This window comes from Hippichthys cyanospilos, chromosome 15, assembly GCF_059441005.1.
Source record: "Hippichthys cyanospilos isolate Australia breed blue-spotted pipefish chromosome 15, RoL_Hcya_1.0, whole genome shotgun sequence".
In the NCBI taxonomy this organism is placed as follows: domain Eukaryota; kingdom Metazoa; phylum Chordata; class Actinopteri; order Syngnathiformes; family Syngnathidae; genus Hippichthys; species Hippichthys cyanospilos.
Genome location: NC_142383.1, coordinates 5,109,337 through 5,132,073, shown reverse-complemented (window position 1 = coordinate 5,132,073; position 22,737 = coordinate 5,109,337). Strand labels below are relative to the sequence as shown.

At 37.2% G+C, this 22,737-nt stretch overlaps 1 protein-coding gene and 1 long non-coding RNA gene across 5 annotated transcripts in view; one reads left to right on the top strand and one right to left on the bottom strand.

Annotated features, from left to right (window-relative positions):
- Positions 1-22,737, top strand: part of tcf4 (transcription factor 4) — a 172,728-nt gene that overhangs the window by 94,424 nt on the left and 55,567 nt on the right. For all 4 annotated transcript variants that reach the window (XM_088434425.1, XM_088434426.1, XM_088434424.1 and 1 more), the window contains one exon: positions 220-269. In XM_088434425.1, coding sequence (XP_088290551.1) covers positions 220-269 — 50 coding nt within the window. The remainder of the gene's footprint in view (positions 1-219; positions 270-22,737) is intronic.
- LOC148411445 (uncharacterized) lies at positions 4,354-13,755 on the bottom strand. Its single transcript, XR_015867898.1, has 2 exons — positions 13,538-13,755; positions 4,354-4,697 (listed from the first exon to the last, which is right to left on the bottom strand). It is a non-coding gene; the product is annotated as an uncharacterized LOC148411445 (long non-coding RNA).

Below are 22,737 nucleotides of genomic sequence, written 5' to 3'. Positions count from 1 at the left end.
GAAAAAAACAGCCAGTCTTTTTGTAGTGAGTCTTTTGTATTTTCTCCATCTTATTTTGTTCCCATTGTTTGCAGTCTTTAAAAATACACTGACAGGCAGTTTTTAGGTGTGCCCTTGTGCTTTCCTCTTGCCAGATTCAATCTAAACAACAACTATCTTTTTGAAAGAAATTGGCATGTTAAACCCTCATTCATTCATTTGATCTTTTTTTTCTTTCAGAAATTCATCCCAAAAAAGTTCGGAAGGTCCCTCCAGGCTTGCCATCTTCAGTAAGTGATATAAAGCCTCAATATAATTGTTACCTTAATTTTGTGTTGTTAGAGAAGTCATAGCTGATGCTGTCTTTTTCTTTTGTTTGGTTGTTGAGAGAAGGTTGCTTATTGGTGTTTTGGGTTGAAAATAATAATAATAATCATCATCATCATTCTACAGGATTACTACAGGGATGACAAATTGCTTCCCAATTGTCTTTTTGTTCTTCTAATTGAATCGATATTAGCATTGAATTTAACTTTCTAAATTATTATATTTGTCCATAAATCAGTAAGTTGAACCTGTTCAGAGTGAATTGGCAAGAATTGATTGGACTGCTCAGTAGATAGTGGCTGAACTGCTGCTGAACTTGCTCTTCCTTAAATTGTTCCCGATTACTGATTTAATGATAATCTTGTAATCTTGAAAAGGAGATACGCTTAACACATATAGGCTGGTCAAGCATTTTTTTGCCCTTAGTTTATTATTGCTTCTCTATAAAATGAGTGAAGATTTTTTTCTTATAAATCTTGTGTTGCTGAAGCTTGTTTTGTTTTTTGTTTTTTGGTCAAGAGTTGTTGTTTGTGCTGGTGTGTATTGAAAATGACCGGCTTGATTAGAACATATCCAGCTTTTTGCTTCTATCATTTTTACTTGTGGAGATTTGTTGTGTTTGTTTTCTCTATTAATCTTGCGAGTAGTTATTTTTATTCACCAACACTGACCTCATTAATCATCACTTAACGACTGCTGAATGCGCATGGTGTCAGCTGCCTATTTGGCTCAGCAGGAGTCCGGCTTTCTGTGACCTCGGCTTGCTTTGTCCCTGCTTCCTCCGCTTCTTCCTCTCTGGGCCTACATCATCCGTGTGTGTGCATGCTCGTGCGAGTGTGTGAGAGAAAGGGAAGAGGAAGCACAAATTGTTTCACAGATTGATGCTTTTGGTGGCCTTTGTGTAAGGAAGCACGCAGCTTATTTGCTGTGTAATGCGATAAGGTTTCATACAAAACTGTTCTAGCCTTGACTGGACAACTGTGATACTTTGGAAAATCGTTAACACTGTTTAGAAAAAAAAAAAAGAAATAGCTTCTGTCAAATCTTTACACCATATATTCAACACTCCGAGTGCCTGGCGGATATTCAAGGTTTGAACTGTGACCTTGTTGGCTCAACACTGTATTACACCTTTCAAAAAATAACACCTTTAATTTAAAAAAAAAAAAAAAAAAGACATAGGCTTTGTTTTGAGATTGTAGAATGACAGACATCTAAATAATTTGTAACAATTGGTAATGCTAAAAACATTCATTAATGCAAATATGTGTGTATATTATCTGATTTTCACCTACTGTATATACAGTATTCCATTGAAAATTGTATGGCTGCAATAATAAGTGATGAACAAGTGTATAACTCAATTTTGTACATTGAAGGAACATTTAAATTAATACAGTAATTTGTAAATATCACTTACATTTACATATGTTGTTTAGGTCTTCAAATATGTCACACAAATGAAGCAAACTGGCTGCTGATGGTAAAAGGTTGTGTGGGCGATTGAGGTTACCTTGGAATTTTATTTTATTTTTCCACTTCTCCCCACGCTTCACATTTATTCTTGTTTGTCAATTTCGGTTTGCTGAGTCAATGATTTACTATGAGAAACAATTAAATCACACATGAGAGAAGAACGTGGGATGTCTTTGTAATCAAAAGAAAATTAGACTAACATTAGAATGTTGTATAATTCTCTCACTGTGCTCCTCTCATGGCGATCCATTTCACTGGTTTAAAATGGAAAGAGATAAAACCAAGAGTGCACATCAAGATTAGAATGCAAAATATCTGACACATGTTCACGATAAGTCAATAAATGAAAGAGATAACCAAAATTATCTGCATTAAATGTCACTGTAATTGACATATTTGTATCTTTTGTTTCCGCAATCTGTATTATTTTTATTATTGTTACTATTATTAGTAGTATATATATATATATATATATATATATATATATATATATATATATATATATATATATATATATATATATATATATATATTTAGTCTCTCTCTCGCTCTCACACACACACACACACACACACACACACACACACACACACACACACTCACACATACACTTAGGGGTTTGTTTAAAGTTGACAGCGTTAATTAAATTAAGCCAGGTCTTGCAGAAGGCACAGTAGAACAGCCAGCGGTCCCCAGTGGTCCACGGGTGGATGAGGGATGATGGAGGGTTGGAGGGCATGGGGTGCAGGACAGATTGTTTGGTGAGCCACCATGCCCCCTTCAGGCAGTCTTAGGCATTACAGAGTCGTGGCATATCCTAACTACAAGTTAACTAAGATCCTGGGTTAAAACTTGGTGGCACTTAATGTTGCTCTTTCCTCGGTACTGTTCATCAAGGTAATTTCCTTGCCTTTACATGTCACCTCTTGTTGTAATCCAAGTCTTAGCGTTGTGCTCTATTTGCTGTTAATTTGGCACTATCTATGTATCAGACATTGGATTACTAATGCATTTGTCTTGTAAAAGGTGTGTATGCTAAAGATGGATTACAAATATGAACAGTAGCTAAGTGAGGTTCTCTGACCTTCCCCACCTCCATGACATGTGATGTACAATTATCAGCAGTTGCTGGGAATCTGCTGAAATAAACCACAGAAAAATAAAATAAAAAATAAAGGCTCATCTTATATTTTAGTCCTAAATGGTCTTGTGGGCTGATTGAACGTTGCCTTCGGCTTTTGCACAAAATTTAATGTGTACTGTATGTTGCTATTAGTTAGTTTTTTTTAACTAAATAATTATATGTATTTTAATCATTTACATTCAAACGAATTTATATGAAATTGGAGTATGTTCATTCTCAAAGGTCAGATGCCGGAATGATGGTGTCCCTTAGATTCATCACCTTGCGCCCCCCCCCCCCCAGGCAGCCCTCCCCACTCTTTGAGAAGCACTGGGCAATATTTAGGGACATACCTCTTTGCTTGACGGATTCTTTACTGTTTCAGACTTAATAAAGAGTACCAAAGTTATTGCGAAATTCATAAATCCTATTTGAATATTTTTTTTTACTTTTTTTTTCAGTTTAATTATCGCAAAACTAGAATGCTTATGCCAAATCTCTGTTTAGGGGCTCAATGCCATCAGCTCCTTGTCTACCACTTGATCAGCCTTTTGGATATAACTGGCATGGTTTACCTTGCAACAAATGGCCATGGAAAAAGAATCACTTTTTTTTTTGTCTATTCTGCTGAATCAAGTTAAATGTCTCCCGTTCATAAATGGCATTGCTCTTGTAGGATGAATTGGAATATAAAAGCAAAACTATAAAAACACATCAGACAGACGGATTTATATTTTACCAATGTGGCCAACAAAGTGCTTGAGATTCACGTTAGGCCTGGTTAACAGTTTGTTGTCACCTCACTGAAAAATTGTTTTGGATTTTAATGAAGCCATCTCAGTCTGGAGATATTTTTTGTCCTTGTGTCATCCAAACAGACCTCTCTCCCACACACATATGCAGCATGAAGGCCTGTCACACATGTGAATCTTCACTGTGCATTCCTGAGCACATTTGGCTGTATTGTGAGGCACATACGTATGGAAACATTTACTGAAACCCACACATATCAAAACGTGGTTGTGGTTACTTAAACAAATGCTGTTCAACATGCATTGTCTTATTTAGAATGTAGAAAACAAAATTTTACATCTCAGATTTTTTTATTGTCAATTTAGTCAACATGTCAGAAACAGTGTTATCTTTATACTAAAAGTAAAAGCTTTGTTTTTCCCCTTTCAGTTGATTATCCCGATGATAAGCTCTCACTGAGCGTTACCTTGTGCTAAACACCAGCAAAGTGTTCAGAGAGTGTTGCCTGCTGACAGCTAATTGCTCTGTGATCTTAACATGACAAGCTGTCAAAAGCTGTTTTCGAGAATTTGTGATCCGAGGGAAAAAAAACATGAGATTATTTGCAGCACTTGTTAAGCAGTTGATGATGTTTACAGCTGTAACTGCTGCTAAATATGTCTCTGCAAATAAATTTCCCCCTCCGAATTGGCCAGTCATTATTACCATTTTTTTAATCAAAGGAACATAAAAGCAACAGTGTGTGCCCCCCTTTTTTAAAATCTTAAAATGACACAACATCCTTGTGTACAGATTAATAGGAAAATGGAACTACCAGGATAATAACAGCGAACCTTCCAATTAAGTGCTTTGAAAGTCTACATGCATAATCATTTGCTAGAAAAAAATGACTGACTTCTTTCAACATTCCAATACACGCATGGTAGCTTGATTGAAGACACAGAATTGTTGGTCGGTGTAAATGTGACTGTGAATGCTTCTTGTTGCTGTATGTCAGCTGGAACAATCTCCAGCTCTCCAGCAACCTTGATGAGGACAACTGGTACAAAAAAAAAAAAAAAAAAGACAGATGTCTCTAAATGTAACAGTGGGTAACTTCGGGTTCAGAACATTACTAAATGGGACGTGTGCCACATCTGCAACATAAATTCCATCACTATAATACCTTTGACATTGACAATCTTAATTTTACACTTGGATGGCAAGATGAAATATTAAAGAATTAAACAGCCTAATAGTTAATCAACGTTTTATGACGGTGACAGTTTGACCCTGGAATGGATTATTTTGTTATCTGTTTAATTCTTTGTGCTTTTATCGTCCTTGAAAATAAATTGCACAACCATATAAAGTAAAAACCAATATTTAAAATAGTTAAGTATGTAAAGACTTTCATGTTATTTTGCTTTTTAGGTATGATATGAATGAATGCGCCATCGTTCTGTATGCAAATTGATGTCAGTGACAATCACATTGGTTGGCCGTAAGCCAGTAGATGCAAATAAAAGTTAAGAAATTAAAGAAATACCTCCATTATCTAGTAAATTAAGCTAATATATATATATATATATATATATATATATATATATATATATATATATATATATATATATATATATATATATATATATATATATATATATATATATATATATATAGTAGGGTAGGGTATGGACGGGATACATGATGGCAGGAATAGTCAGGACTAAGTAAAACAGACACGCACTAAGAACAACAAAAACAGAACAACCAAAAAGGTTATATGTGAAAAGTTTATTGACTATTGACAAAATCTCCATCCCGATCAAAACACGCTCTCTGCATGCGAAGAACTAAATATGTGTTTCCTCGACATCAAATGTGATTTCACAAGTAGGTAAAAGTTTCTTACAAACACAACAGGTTTTCCCATACATTAGTTTTCATTCAACAAGTTACAAGAGGAAGTTGTTCACTTTTTTTCCTTTTTGTTTTTAACCCCCACCATAGCATTTCCCCTCCAGTTTGTAGAATTTCCCAAAATGTTCCGTTTGTTAGGCTGAAAGGAAAATCACAGAAAAATCACCATAAGGGCTGCTTTGCATTTTTAATTAAGAAACTAACATATGAATATATTTGCATATTATTGAGTTGCAGATTAAATCATGCATACATAATTAGCGTGCAGCAGCGTGCGTTTGCCTCTCTCTAGCTCGGCTCTGTGCTCACTGAGTTTTCCGATGGATGCCACACACGCACACAAACACTTTATTGAGACTCTCAAAGACTCACTTCACAGACACACGTACCCACCCTCTCCAAACACTTTTGTGTACTCGTCTACTGTTCAGTCTATATTTCGAGGAAAATTAGCTGAGGCCATACGTTATTTTTAAGCCTGATTAAAGTGCGGCAAAAAAAGCAAAACACAATCTTCTTTTAGTTGCTCAATCTCTTCGTCTTGTACAGCATATAAACAAATTCATTGCACTTGCCGTGTCAGACATTATTCTGCCACCAATTAATGTCATCCATTGACATGTGAGCACGACTGAAAAATATGAACATTACATTATTACTTATTCGTGTTAAAAAGACCATTTTCCTACTTGTAAATACTTCATTAATTACTTAACAATCACTTTGTAATTATTTTTATGTGCCTTTAATTAAACAACCCCTTATTATTTATAGCTTCGGGGAGAACCTCATTATCATAACTGTATTGGATTTCTTGTGACTAACTGACAGCTAAAGTGAGCTTATTAGCACCACCAAGTTGTATCTAAGCAACAAATTCAAAGTTAAATGGCAAAGTATGGAGCAAGAAAGACTTTTTTCAGACTTTGACTGAAAATCCAGGAACCGTGTATGTGTATGTATATATATATATATATATATATATATATATATATATATATATATATATATATATATATATATATATATATATATATATATATATATATATATATATATATGTAGCCGTTAAATCAGGGTTGTCTAAATTTTTGTGAACAGAGAAACAGATGGATGCAAGGTCTTGTTTGACTTTAAGATGAAATCAAGCAAACAAAATCATTTTTAGTTTTGTTTTCCTTTACATAAACTGCTACCCAACAACTTTCTGTTTAAGATGATATAGTTTAGGATTTTAAGATTCCAGGGTGACCTAGTCTAGTTCTGCACTGAACAGTGATCGCATTCCACAGTCAAAAGAGAGCAAACACAAATTGGTGAAATCCATTGTTGTTACTTAGTTGAAAACAGCTTGACACTACAATGTACATATTAACTTTTTGTTGGTATGGTAGGGTGGGCTCCCCCACCCCCCCCCCACCCCCCCTTTTCATATTGCCCTTCTTTTTTCTTTCATTTTCACTAGTTGCACGCTGACAAATGCATGGTGGGCCACAATTGCCCAAAGGCTGCATTTTGGACACCACTGTACTAAATGGTCCAATATATTTTCACCTTACCAAAATTTGTCTCTCTTGGCAAAAATTTTAGGCAGGATTTACATAAACAAAGGAAAAATATAGAGCTGTTTTTTATTCAGAAAAGAAGAGCTGGCGGTCTGTGTCATGTATGTTCCAAGAACGGTATTAAGGTTGTTTGTTTGAGGTTAATGTACAATAGTAATCTGCCAGAATTGTCTTCCTTCGTTTTGCTATAAAGAAGACTGTCTCAAATTATTTTTGTGTGGGGGGTACAAGAGGAGGAAGAGATCATTGGAAACCAGAATGAACCAATGGTGAAGCAAGTGGAAGCGTGTGTAATAGTGGCGGGTGCTGGAACTGGAAGGGCTAAGAGGAGGATGGACTATAAGAGGAAGCTTAGCGTGTGAGGGCAGATCAGGAAAGGAATGAGGGGGAAGCAGAAGCACAAACACAGGTGCAGTTTGAGGAAGCTCACAACAACAAACAGGAGGGATTAGGAAGGGAAGGGAAGGGTGGGACAGCACAGTGGGAGCTAACGCAGGATTGGAGCGTTGGAAGGGATGGTGGGCAGACAAGGAGAAAGAGAGTATGGAGTCCCATACTTGTCGCTGGCTGTCCTGTCTGTTTCTCCTCATCTGATTTTTTTTCCTTCTTACAAATCCACACGTTCCAACTTCATCATTCCCTTGTTGTGTAATAGCTTATACTCCCCCTTCTTTTTTTCCCCCATTCAGTTATTGTATAATGATTTCATTTCTCCGTCACTGAACAATATTTTTCCCTTTTATCATGTCTTGCTTTCATTGTCTCGCCTTCATTTACTATTTTGCGTCACTCTCTCTTTCTCATTCTTTATTTTTTGCCCCTCTCCCTGGTCCCATTTTTGTCCCTTTGCCCTTCTCGTTTGTTTGTCCTTCTAACTGGTTGCCATCGCTCCTGCAGGTTTGTTGACCATGCAGGCAGTCGTTATACAGAACTGAAAATGCGCCTTTGCTTATTTTTTTTCAACCAGTTCACCTTTTTTTTTTTTTTAATTTGGGTTTTATATACTTTTCCCCTTGATCTTCATTCCTCCCTCCCTCTATCTCGCTCTTCATTTCCCATTCAGTCTGGTTGGGTACAATGCTGGGAGGCTGCCAGTGCTGCAGACAGATGGTCCACTTATTAGATGTGCATCAGCCCTCCCTCCCCTTCCTGCAGCTCGCTTTTTAATCAAATTAAAGCCAAAGGAAGAGAGGGGAGCAATAGAGAGCCCGAGTGACAGAGAAGGAGAGCAAGAGGGGTTTGGGAGGTCTGCTAGCTTGTTTTGGAGTCTACTATTTGTTTTCATAGAATGAGTGATGGTAATATTAAAATGAAATTTAGGGAGACTAATACGCTGCCTTGTCTGTTGTGGTGACTGCAAGTACATCTGTCTTCTGTTTGTCTCCCATTTTTACTTCCATCTTTTTTTTCCTGTTTTTATTCTTGTCAAAACCCACTCATTTTATATGTCAAAACGGTCCCTTATGTGGTTCCTCTGCCACATTTTGGGTGATGTCAAAGTAATCCCATCAGCATTTTGTAAGTTTGGGAGGTGATTGATATTAAACCATTGCCACATAATATGATTTGGATTACGCGGGCTTTCTTTAGGAAAGTTTCTCTTAAAATGTTTGCATTGAACCATGAGAAGTGGCTCCATAGGTGTTATTAATTTTACAGATTGGTTATTATAGGTAGGATAATAGCATAGGTAGTAAGCATCTGCTTCTTTAATTTAACACTTCTTTTCAGATTTGCGCAAGTCCCCGAAGTTCAATGTGAAATCAGTGCATCTGATGCGCATTATCAGCTTCTCAGAGGCATTTGTAGAGAAACAGGAAGAATAATATCAAAGCAGGAAGAGAGAGCGCGCACATAACTACAGTAATTACATCCATTCAAAATCGAGGAGATATTTTATTGTAAACTGTGACATATGGCTAGAAAGATGATATCCATTACTTATTAAGTAGAAGTCGATTAAAAAAAGTTTTGAAGAAGCTGCACTTGCATAAATGTCATGAGAAAATCCATTTTTGTCATTTGTTTCTGTGTAACTAGAAGTTCCAATGGTCATCTGCCAATATGCCAGGCGCACATTGCATCCTGCAGATGAAATTAGAAGGCGGCCATCTTGCGTTGCCACCGATACTGACAATTTACATTCCTTTGTCGCTGAAAACACTGCTATCAGAGGATTCCTGTATGGAGTAAGAGCCTTGCATAAAACAAACTTCACTGGTTGCATGGGCCATTCAGAGTATATTATCACAGCATTGTGAACCTTACAATTCACAACAACAGACTTCTATTATTGTTGTGCTAATTGATTTTCTATATTTGTGTGTATGTGTGTGTAATAGGCTTTGCTTTAATTTTCATTGCTCAAGAATGTGCATCACATCGACTTGGGCGAGAGGAGGTGGGCTTATATCATTAAAGTACAAAAACTAACAAGGTAGTTCTGTTAAATGATACGATACAGCAATAATAATAATATTAAAAGTAATGCCCATACATTTTTTCCAAAGAAGTCTACATTGTCCAGCCCAAGTCCTTGTTGACGCACTCTCGTTTGCTCGTTCCGAGTGAGGGCTATCGCGAGAGAGCAAAAAGGAATTTTGAGCGAGGAACTTCCATTCAATATTTTTTTTATCTGTGCTCAAAATCTGTTTTGCTCGCTCCGTTTTATTTTCTACGCTCATTTTTTTTTTTGCGCGATCGCAATTGTGGCACAAATATAACGCCATACATTTCAAGACCTGGTTTGTTTTGTAGTAAATTTGTTATATGCTTCTAGCATCCACACAACTCTGAATGTCAGTCACTCTTACAGTGGATTTTTAGAATTAAGCATTCCTTTAATTACCATAAAAACATCTGACCAATGAAAATTTACTTAAGCATGCTGTCAATATCCCTTTATACGAAATGTTTGTCTTCATTGTTCAAGAAAAATAGAAGGTCATGGAAAACAAACCCCTATGTCTCATTTGACCATAAAACTAAAAAGACCAAAAATAAGGACCAAATACATAAAACAAAAACAGATGGTGTTTCTCATCACAAATTGCATAATTGAATCTGGTTTTGAGTATTTCTTCCTCACAGTGGATTCATTTGAATATTGTTTTGTGAGTAATTTCTCAAAAGTCAACAACTGTACCTTTGTCTTATTAATCACATCCTGCCTCTGTCTGCTGATATTCAACGAGACGAGATAGACTCTTCACAGTTTGTGTCAGATTAATTAGAATAACTAGAATATAAACACGGTAAGCAAATCGTGAGCAAAAAAAAAAAAAAAATCATTGGCTTCAATCACACTGAGTAACTACTTTCTAAACAGGATAATATCAAATTGATTTTCATGTCACACACATATTGACATTAATGGTAAGATCATAATTGAACGGATACTAGTGAATTTGATCAGAAGGAATTTGTTGCAGGGTTATCAACAACATTTAGGTTGACTCAGTGTTAAGTAACACTGTAATTCTTAACAGTCAAATGTGTAAAAAAAAAAAAGAAAAAATCACAAATGACTGTTAAAACTCACTTTGTGACAAATGACGGAATAATGGCATTCCATAATCACCCCCTCAAATATGATAGAACTTTACTGGTGGTGCTGTACTTTGTTGCAAGGCAAATGTCAATTGTGACAATAACATGCTGTATTGTTAAAAACTCTGACATTCTTTCTGCCTCATTACTGCTCATACTTGAAACAATTGAAATGAGAACAATTAAAAGTATTTCGCAATTAAAAATAGTCCACACAATACTATATATATATATATATATATATATATATATATATATATATATATATATATATATATATATATATATATATATATATATATATGGTATTATCATTATATTACAGATATATTGCTATTATAAATTAATCAGATTAGTATTCGCGTAAAAACAGATTCCAATTGATTTTAAAACAGATGCCAATAGATTTTCAATTTAACGTATTTAATATTTTCTTATTTAAAATTCAATGGCAATAGAACACTGTGAGAAGGCAAGAAGTGGATGAAATAAACTGTGAAAAAAAAAAAAAACAAGGCAGCACTTTTTGCACACATTTTAATTTGGGCAATTTAACAGCATATTTGTTTTGCAAATGTGAAAACTGGATTTCCTGTTACGCCGAAAGACCTTAAATATGTCCCGTGTAAAGAAAAGCATTTCAGCAAATTGTTTTAAAGCGACCGACCTCCTTGCTTTGAGTTAGCGAATACCATTTCCATAAATGCCAATCATTTATATTTTAAAATTGTTCCAAATCCCAAATCAGTGGAACTGATACAGTGCGTGAAAGGGAAGTCGGAGGTGTAAGAGAAGTGCTACGAAACGAAGGGAGGAAGAGAGAAGAGAAACGGCGATAAATAAAAGTAAAGACAGGGAGAGTGGAAAAAGTGAACGTCCCACTTCAAAGGGAGTCGGAGGGGGGGTGACGCGAGGTGGTTTCCAGATTTCGCTGTGGAAAGTTAAAAGAGTGGAGTGAGGCAACCGTGCGCGTGCCCGCGCGTATCTACGTGCAGGTTTAAACCGCTCGAGTTTATTTCGGCGCGCGCGCGCGCGCGACGGACTGGGTGGAGGGTGGAGGCAGAGAGGAGGGGCACCCCGCGCGCTCTCTCTCCCTGCCCACTTTGCATATTCCACGCGCCTCGGCTCGGCCATATGGGAAAATGCAACTGAAGGAATTGTCGGCCGAAAAAAAGCGCGCAGGCAGGGACACGCGAGCGGAGCGGGAAAGAGTTTGACATCATAACAAAGTTAGCGCGCTCCATAGAGAAAATAGGCTCGGGCGGAAAAGGCGCGAGGACAGCAGGCGATCAGGGGAAAAAAAATTGTAAGCCATAGAGTGAGACAGCGCGTAAACAGGAAAGAAGCGCTGAGAGAGAAGGGGAGAAGTCGAGCTTTACTTGTTTCTGCGGAGGCCAGGAACGATGTATTGTGCGTACACCATCCCGGGGATGACAGGCAGCTCGCTGATGTACTACTACAATGGCAAAGCGGTAAGGACTCTTCTTGTCTTCTCTTTTTCACGTGAGCATCGAGGAGGTGTGAATGTGAACCGTGTTGAGTTCACGCTCTAACTTGGAGCGCGTCAAAGGTGCTCCTGTCACTTCTTGCTGGCCCTCTGTGTTATTGGGACGAGTTCAAGTGCGCGCGCGCGCGTGTTTGCACGTGCGCGCGCGCGTGTGTGCGTGACGGGGAAAGTTCCGGACAGGACGTAAAATCTAGCGTGTTTGCCGAGCTTGCGTTTCTCTAGATCATTTAGCAGTTTTGCGTATCAAGCTCGCAAGTCTAAATCGGAATAATCCAACCCGCAGATTTATTTTCCCTTCACTCCCCTTCACTTATTTCAAATTATCTAAATGGACGTGCAATTCGAAATAGATAAGAGCTTTATTGGGCAAAGGACCATGGCTTTTGTTGCCGTCGACTGGAGGTACTAGCGTGTAAAATATCGAGAAAGTTTTCTAATTGTATGTATTTATTTTTGAAACGGCAATATTTTTATGATTAACAGTAATCTCAACCTGGCCTTGTAATGCATTAATCAAATGCCGCATTTTCCTTTTGCCCCGAAATTATACTTGCTGAAAAATAATTGTAACCGGTGAAATAATGCCAGTATAGTATTATTTGCTATTCCTTATTTTGTTGTTCAATTTTTTCTTGCTCATTGTCCCTTCAGATTTTTCTCAGCACCCAAATAACACCCTGGCTATATTTTAATTTTGAATTACCCGTCAAAAAAAGGCCTTAATAATGTTATGAGGTGTTTGAACTCTAATGAACCTGTTAAACTCCCCTTTGACCCTCACGTAAAACCAGCAAATGGATAGAGTGCAGTTGGGGGCAAAGAGGGCAGACTTTGAGTGGAAACTAGATCAATTTCACGGGTTTCTCAAACAATTTCTGCAAAGCTGAGAGGTGTTAATTAAGATGGAAGGTTGTAATATTCTACACATTCACCTGTCAGGAACGTGTTAGTTCTCCTCAGATCTGTCCCCTATATATGTCACCATTTTTCGTGCTAGAAGGAAATAAATTGTCATGTTTATTTACAACCTGACATTTAGAAAAATTATTCATCCATTAAAAAAAATCGGGATGTACAAATTCTCAACGTATTGCACTGGCACATTTTGGCATTAAAAGGCCGATGGAGATCACACTGTCATTCATCTTGGACAAACAAAATAAAAAGAAAAGCAATTGCCATAATTAATAAAACAAAAAGCTGATATGAGAGACAACACAAATTTGTTTTATGCGATTTCATTCAGGTAGGCTATTTTACTGAATTTGAAAAAAAAAATCCATTATTTTCATTACCCAACGTGTAAAAGGAGTGAATTCAGCGTGCTTCCACAAAGCTTCTGTTTGTATAAAAACTCACCAACACTCGGCCTCTGTATGCTTGACGCTTGGCAGGTCTTCGGCCTCCGTCAAGAAATCAAACCCTACACTTCTTACATTTTCCAAAGTCTCATACTTTTTGGCCCCCCTTTCTCCTTGCAGCTCGCAGCCTCCTTTTTTTATCTCGCCGGCTTCTCTCGGCTACAGAGCTCTCCAGCTCAGCGCTGCCACAGGGCTCGGTGTGGCACCGCTTTGTTTGGTGGCTGGCTGTCGGATGGCACATTGTGCCGACGGTCTTGATCCGGTGCCAAGCTCCTTTCTAGCCACACTTTACCCCCCAACCCCCTGTCTCACTCTCGCTGTCTGTATCACAGCTTGTTTACACTCCATGTCTGTTGGCAAAAAGAGAAACACACGAATCAGAGAGAAGCGCTGTGATAACCAAATGTTGTTTGTCTTCTTGTGTCCTGTATTTGGAGGTTTTCGCAAGGCCGAGTTTGGGTTTCGGGCATAGGATGGCTGTGTGGAGGCTACGCGCTGCGTAGCAGAAGGGGGGGGGGGCAGAGTTGTTGGGGCTTTGAGAGCAGTGGCAGAAACGCCTGGCCGGATGTGCAGGGGCAGCCGCGAGCCGGTCCCGCAGAGACCAAAGGCTGAAGAGCTGGAACTGGGGCTTTGGCTTGGGAGTGCGCGTGGGGGAGGAGAGGCCAGGAGCAGAAAGAGGAGGGTGAGGGCCGAGGCCTCCGCTTCGGTTAGCGGCTGTCAGCGCGCTAACTTAAGCTCCAGCAGCTTAATGAGGCAACAGAAAGCTGGGATAAAACAAAAGGCCTCATTTAAAACCAGGCTGGCCAGCCGGCTATTGTTATGCTAACACCACATTTGAATATTCAGTAAGTTTTAATTAGGAGGGTCCCGAAGCAGCCTGCCAAAATCCTGTAGTCCCTTGTCACTGTGCAGCCCCAGCAAAAAAAAAAAAAAAAAAAAAAATTAACACTTTTACTGTCGATATTGCACGCCTGAAGTTTACTTTCTGCTTTCATTGCTTTTGGGCAGTAGCGTTATGATAATCCGATTGATAGTATTATTTAATTTTATCCAATTTAAAATAAAAATATCAAAATTCATCTAAATGATCCATGTAAGAGTAAATAAGAAAAAATACATTAAGTGAACACTAAAAGTATTTTTGCTAAATATTTGCTCATTTTAACTATAGGACATTAATCCAACGTGCTTGTTCCAAAAAAGGTCAAAGGTCAAAGCCAAACCATCCTTATGTAATTACTTTTGAATCAATAGATAGATTAATTACACATATTGATAATATAACATTTTAACTTGCTAAGATTAAAAGAAATGTTCCATATGGGGCTTTCAAATGTACAGTATGATTGGCTACGTACCATAAAGTCATATTCAAATGTTTTTGGAAAGGAGGAAAAAAAACCCTACAATTTTAGAACACAAATTTATATTTTTATTGGGTACTTTTACCTTTGTCTTTATGCTCAAAAAGCACAAATCTGGTGAAGTTTAGTTATTTATTTTTTATTTTTTTGGTATTGTCTTGAATCTCTTGAATCTTGAAATACTAATAGGGTTTTTTTTCTTGATTTCCAAAATACTGAAAATATTGAAATAGGAAATTATTCCATGTGGTTAACTGTTTGACTATTTTATATTGACAATGATAAGGAACTATTAATTTTCCTAATACTGCTTTTCCTTTTAAGAGGAGGTTTAAATGACTTCACATACGTAATTCACGTAAAATATGAGTTTGCATGTATTTGCGCACGCATGTGCTCAGAATGGTGTACATAGTGTTTGTGGACATCCTGTGTGCGTGGTAAACTGGAATTAGTGCACAGCATGTTATGCGGACTTTAAAAATAGAAACATTTTTAAGTGTGTGTGTGCATGCGTGAGTGTGTGTTTGCAAACCTCTGACTCCATCTGCCTCGCTTGCACTGGGTGTCCCACGCTAAAAATTATTCTAAAGAAAATGTATAATTACATAGCATTCCTAAATATACAAGGTACAAATGGGATAATCATACATGTAAGACTACATAGAGAACAGCGATGAGCTTTGACCTTGCTTTACTATCAGAGAGAATGTATGGTTTTAGACAAGTGACATTGTGTTAATATTTCTCTTTTTAAATGAGGATTTTATCAGTGTATATTTATAGTATTTTTATCAAATATACTGAACTTCTTTTTACAGAATTCAGTGTCGTGAATTCAATATTTGGTTGATCAGCCGTGTAGTTTAGGTTTTCCCTGGCGTCTTTAGGATTTGTTTGGTAGTGTGTTTATACATGCGTGTGTGTGCCTGTGTGTGCGTGTGTGTTTGTGCGTAAGTATGTACACTGCCTGGCTTAGACAGTAATCTTTCTGCATCAGATTATCTGACAGTGATGCTGCTGATACAGACAGTCCCACAAAGTGGATTTTTTTTTTTTTAATATATTTGTGCAAATTTGTTTTTGTTTGAAAAGGCAGTGCACTAATTCTCTGGCATCTCTGACTTTCAAGTCAGAGTAACAGCAAACATAGGTGATTATTCAATAGCTCTTCTATGATGGATAACCTCGTGATTTTCTCGTCTTACCATAACTTATGCTGAGAAAAGGCCCATTAGAAGATCATTAGTGACATGTAATTGTCAGATATGAACGCCAGGCTGGCTGGTCATGTCGGAGATAATCAGACTCATTGTTTAATCCTTTCTTCTTTCTATTTTAAAGAAGTCTCTGTACAACTTTTTTTGTAAAAGAAGTCTCAATATGACCTCTTTTCACCTTTGAAGCCCTTTGAGACTTTGGTAATTCAGGGCTATATAAATAATACAAATAAAAATTGTTTTGATTTGAATTTGCTTGAAAATTGGTAAATTCATCAAGTATTATTAATATTACTATTACTATATGTAGTTTCCTGACAATGAATTAAATTGATAAGGTCACTAATGCCAAATAATGTGTGGCATGTACAAACACACATATGTGCCCTCACACGCACGCAAGCAGACAGAGCGATGCACACATTTTAAGGTAGGAATGCGATCCATGTGTGAGGGATGACAGTCGCATAGCAGAATCGAGTAGCATTGTTCAAATAGCTGGGAATTTCCACCTTCAATTCTCGAATGAGACCAGAATCCTTTTCTGCGAGTGACAGGTTCGATACCCAGTGAGTGACTGAGCGCCTGCCAGCTTGCTCAAACCTCTGAAAATCAAGGTCAGCTGGCAGACGGAGACAGGCAAGAGCAGAAGCAGATGATGATGATGGTTCATTTATCCGGTTGGTTGACTGGAGATGTGCACAGACCATCAAGGTACAAAGGACTTTTAACGGCACGGAACAAAACCCGTGCCAGCCAGGCTGCCAGCCACTGTGGATGTCATCACACCTGCTTTTACCTGCTCAGTGATGGCCTGAATACAGTTTTGTTAACCAATATGCTGTGATCAGGCAAATTTACTGCTAACGGCATTTTTTTTAGATTTCTACCCGGAGTAAAGTCATGCCAATACAACAGCCTTGATGATATTTTTAATGATGAAAGATAATTCTTCAAATGTTCCATTTAATTGTTTTTTTTTTTAAACAATGTCTTGTATTTGAACAAACTAACTGAAAACTAAATACATTAACTTTGCTTTTCTAATAAAAAATACAAAACCTTTGATATGGCTAGTGAAGCAGTGGTTTAAATCAAGTAGCCTGAAACATTCAAATGTTCCTCCATTGCCTGTGTTTACTTCTGCTAGTTTGCCATATTGCGTATGATACACATAAATAGTTTTTGCTTTTGGCAAAATCTTCTTTCGGCAATATCTGTGAACTTTTCTAGCCCTTAAAACAAAACAAAATAAAAGAAGTAAAATAAAAAAAAGAAAAGAATAAATAAAGTAAAATAAATTGCAACTTCCCTTCCATACTGTATATATTGTACTGTATATACGGGTACATTATATTTTGACAAAATTAAAGATTAAAGATTATTATCTTTAAAAAAAATTGTAAGGATAAACCGAAACCACCTTTCAACAACCATTAACTATTTTTTATAATGTTTATACAGGTTACAAATTAGTCTAAAACTGAAAAAAATAACCAAGTGCATCAAAGTGCCTGACACTTAAAAAAAAGATGAAAATTCTTATTTTATTGCAATTAAACTTCACATTACACATGATAAAAACAAAGCCTTTTCCATTGGGTCATCCGCACCCTCCCCGGCATCACCTTGCGTCCCCGCCCCACTATTCGAGAGGCACTGCCTATACCAATCTGATTCCAATCGTCTGAAAATCGGGATTGGATCTGAACAGCCCTACGTATTTTCATCCACAGAAAATATGTTTTTTTTTCCTCTCTCTATTTTTTACATACATTCTTTTTTAATGAATCCTCTAGCAGTTAAAATGTTGCATTTAATTTTGTTTGAGTATGTAAGGAATAATAACTTGCAAAGCACATGAAAATATCCAACATTGTCATACTGCCATTGGACTGAGAACAGTGTGTAGACGCGATACTCATATATGTACTAAACACAAGCTTTCCTGCAGGAAAGCAAGCTTAAGTAAGTTAACATTTTTGGCTCAAGAACAAAGCGTAGCTGTGTGCGTCTCTTTGTGTTGTTTACAGTGTGGATGGACTTTGTGGACAACTACACACTGGCACATACACATAAAATTCACAGTATTTATTGTCGACGTGGAAAACGGTCCGCTTATTGTTTTGTTAAGCATACGTCTGTGTGTTTTTCTGTTGGGGAGTGTGTTTAATGGGTCAGTCATGCTGTGGCAAGCAGTTAGAGAGCCTGCATGGTCTCGCAGATAATCACTGGACAGCTGTCACACTTTAAACAAAAACAACAAAACTGTAACGGGTTGCAGCGCAGTGAGATGGGACGGCAATGTTTAGCATACAGTCACACAGGTGCTTCCTAAATGTGCTATGTAGCAAAGTGTGTGGCTAGGTTTGATTCAGAAGAAAGACAAAGAAAAAGAAAACGTAGAAGAATGCTACAGATCCAAAGTGTCCCGCTAATCAGCTCTTTGATCTGTTTCCTTTGTTATTCCAGTGTGAGCCTAATAACGAAGACCTGATTGTGCTGCTGGCAACCAGTGTGCTTCCATGTGTTGGCTATTAGGGCTTTATAGTGGCTGTTTAAGCACAATGCAGCTCACTTGTTTTTTAATGCCGTTTAACAGATTCCCAATACACCATGCAGGTAGTGAATAGACAATCAGCAGATTAGGTGAACGTTGTTAAATCACACTTTTAAAAGTATTACTTAACACTTGTTCTCACTTGCAGCAGCTTTTAAAAGAAGTCCCTAAGAAAATGCATAATTTAAAGGATTGGTTTGAGCTAAATAAGTCATTTGTGAACCTAATTTAAACCAACAAAATCAGAAAATAAGCTCAGATATCCATCTGAAAATGAACAAAATGTAATCTTAAAAGATTTATAAAATGAGCTTAATGGATGTCAACTCATTTACGACCATTGATGGCTCTAGACGTCAAAGATCCATTTTTACTATCCTTGCAGTGAATGACTATTCTACTTGTCACGCTACAATTCAGCGGTGTCAAACTGGGTCACATTGTAGCCAAAATGACAGCGATTCAAATACATTTTAAGTGTGTTCGTCACACACTTAGCTAGTTTCAAAATCACAGGCTGGTAAAAATTGTTCAAAAGAGAGATTTGGAAGAAAGAAACTGTTGTTTTTTTTTCAGCACAAAATTTTAAAAGTTGAAGACAACTTGCGTTTGTAACTTGCAAAGTATTTTAGCCAGAGACCTTAAGTCAAATAAGCATTTAGCAAGCCACATAAAATAATTTGCTGGGCTGGGTCTGGCCCCGGGCCTTGAATATGACATCTGTGCTGTACATCAACAGTTTATACAGAAACATAAAAAATGAAATACTTGTAGTAAATAACTATTTGCCATTTTGTAGAACATTTTAACATTACATTTATGAGTGTCAATTGATTTATTGTGAATAGCGTTTATAGAAGCCAAACATCCATTTTTACTGTGCTGGCAGTGGAAGAGTTAATAGATCATAAGCTCTGTTGGAAACCTCATGTGAAATGTGTTAATTGCTATAAATACTGAAATTTTGTGCAAAGCTAGGAATCTTTTAAATCAGTGTATATTATACACTCATTGTGTTGAAGTCTGGGGAACATCTATTTAAGCACTTTACAAAACAATTACATATTGCATCATCACATCATGCTGAGAATCTTAACAATTTGTTGTTTTTGTAACCATGTACTGTATTTTAAAATTCATGGATCTGGTGACATTTAAAAATGCTCAGATTACTTGTACTAAAGCCTGCAATAAGGTTATCTTAAAGTTAAGCCAGTTTTGTTGCGTTGTACTTGTGCAGTTGTATGACAATAAAGCGCTTCTCATTCTCATTCTTAAAGAAAACATTCAGAAAATGTTTATGGATAGACCAGGAAAATGTCATATTAGTGGGGAACATAATCTAAAGCATCCCTCTGTCCGTCCAAGCCTGAGAAACATGTGCATTTCAAGTTTATGAGGTTGAGAACAATCTTAATATAGATCTGAAAAAGACATTACTGTTAACTTATTTTCTTTTTTATATGTTTTGAAGAAAACAAGTTATGAAAGATATTATGAAAGATATATTGATCATAAGGAAGGGATAGGACTTCATTGCCCCTTCGCAAACCTAACAATTGTATGAATCTCTTGTTTACTTTCAGTGTATTTATTATTGTTTGAGATCAATAAAGACCAACTTTTTCATGCTAGCAGGGAATTGGAGACTATAGTATAACTTTGAGAAAAGACAAAGACAACAGAGACAACCCTGCTACTATATGATGCTTGAACATTTCCTCAAGCAGCAATCTTAATTCAGCACTCTTAATTTGGTTAACAGAAAAAAAGTGTTAACAGAGGATTCATGTTAGGGTTGTAAACAGTATTCTATTTCTCATGAACATTTTCATGGCTCACTCTGGTTGCGCAGGATCAGAATGGCATGTTCAGAGGAGCTATCTGTTTGAACTAATTAAGGTGTGTGTGATTTAAACTGTCAAGATCTTGGAACAGCCTCTGTTCGAGTATATCTAGAGAAATGAGTGTGCAATATCCTTTGGCTTTGGTTTATCAATTTCACCTCTGCCTTACCAGCTTAATATTCAGCCTATTGGCTTTCAGTCTTTTTTTTAGTATAATTGAATTGGCTTCAAAAGAAACTAAAGTAGTTGGACTGAGATGAAGCTTTGCAGAAGCAGATTGAAAAATTTAGATCAGATGTTGATTTGGGAATTGAAAGGATACACTTGTGCAGTTACAAACACAAGAGTACTGGTTCAGATTTCACAATTTTCCCTTTTTATATTGAATGTTTTTTTTTTCTTCAGATCATTGCTATAAATAACAGCGCAAATATTCAATATCCATTCACAAATGATGTTTAATGCTATGTATAGGGATAATAATTACAATTTTCATCAGTAAAAAGTTCAAATTTAGTCTAAAATTAATTTGATGATATTTTTCATGGAAAAAATCACCTTCCAAAACACATTTCATCACTTTTTGTCGACTAAAAATGACATCAGATGAACTCAGGGCTGAGGTAACAACCTATCACGGTTCAGTTGAGAAAAGTTACATGACAAACATAAAAAAAGACATGATTGGTCGCTACCTGACCCTTGAGCACATATGCTGTCAAATGCAAGTGGAAAAATATACTTTAAAGGTATTAATGGTACAGGAAAAATAATATAGATGCCAAATTTAATCTAGACAAAATTATTTTCTTATGGCAGAAAACTGCTAAATAAGTTTAGTCACCAGAGAAACGTGCAGTCTTGGACAGCTACATCCCATAACCATTTTCTATCTGGCACATACGGTGAATTTTCCATTCCAGGGCTGGCCAGCATGAGTAGTCTTCAGTTTTAGTCCGTCTGTCTGTCTGTCATCACCATTTGAGTGAGCAGCAGTTCATATGAAATGAATCATGGTATGAACACATCCTGTGATGTAACCCAGCAGCCGCATGAGCTCATATCTGCGCAGGCTCTCTCAACATGGAGAGGTCAGAGGTTGAAATCCCTACAAGCCAAAATGATGAAGATGAAGGATTAAATGTATTTATGTATGTTGATATGTTTGTCACATTTACTCTCTCTCTCTCTCTCTCTCTCTCTCTCTTTCGCTCTCTCACACACAAACACACGCACAATCGACAACAATGCATTTTGACTGCTTTTAAATTGAGCTGTTCCTTTTGGTCCGAATCAACTTTTCATTTCTTTGATGTTGATCGTAAAATATTTTGTAAGCTGTTCTTTGATCAGGACATTTAAATGGCAGCCATCTTAGTGTGTGTAGCATCTGGTATGTGTTGCGAATGCTATGGTTGCCACGTTGCCATGGTGAATGTGAGCAGGGCACATGTTGCCAGTCTGCGTCACTATGGAAATGGGTTCAGTGTGACCCAGCATCTCAGGGTACAGCTCACTGCTCCCCACTCTCCTTCTGCAGTCTCTTCAATAATTGACGTTGCGGCCGCCATCTTAGCACTTGGCTGCGTTTACTTGCCTGCTGGCGCGTTGCCTTGGCAACGATTTTCTTCCGACCTGGTGCACCAGCGACACCGGTCACGTTCTACTACATAAACTTTTGGAACTGACATTCACAGATGACATAAAAATGTCTTGGAAACGCTTTTAGAATGATATTTCTATCAAATCAGTAGTGTGTACGGCTTATATTTTTATTTACGTGAGCCGCATGGAATATATTGCTCTTCATGGTCCTCTGTTTTGACAAACTTAAAAAGTTAAAAAAAAAAACATGAAAATAGAAGAATATCTACTGTTTTTGAGAATCATATCCCATCAGTGAAAAAGCTGATAAATTAGTGACAACCTGGAGCATATTGTGTGTGCGCATGTGAATGAGTCTGTGTGCACATTGCCTCCCACAGGCTTCTTCTCACCCTGACAGCTTTGACTGCTGGAGAGAGCAGAGGACTCATTGGCTGCATGCCCCGCAACTGGCTTTGTGATTGGTTTCCAGGCCAATTGCCACCATGTCAGGAGGGAAAATATGTATGCGTGTAGTTGTTTTGAATTATAGCAGAAAGCATCAAAATTTCATCCACAGGTATATAGCTTTGAAATAATTTCGTCTTGGTTTCGCAAAAATC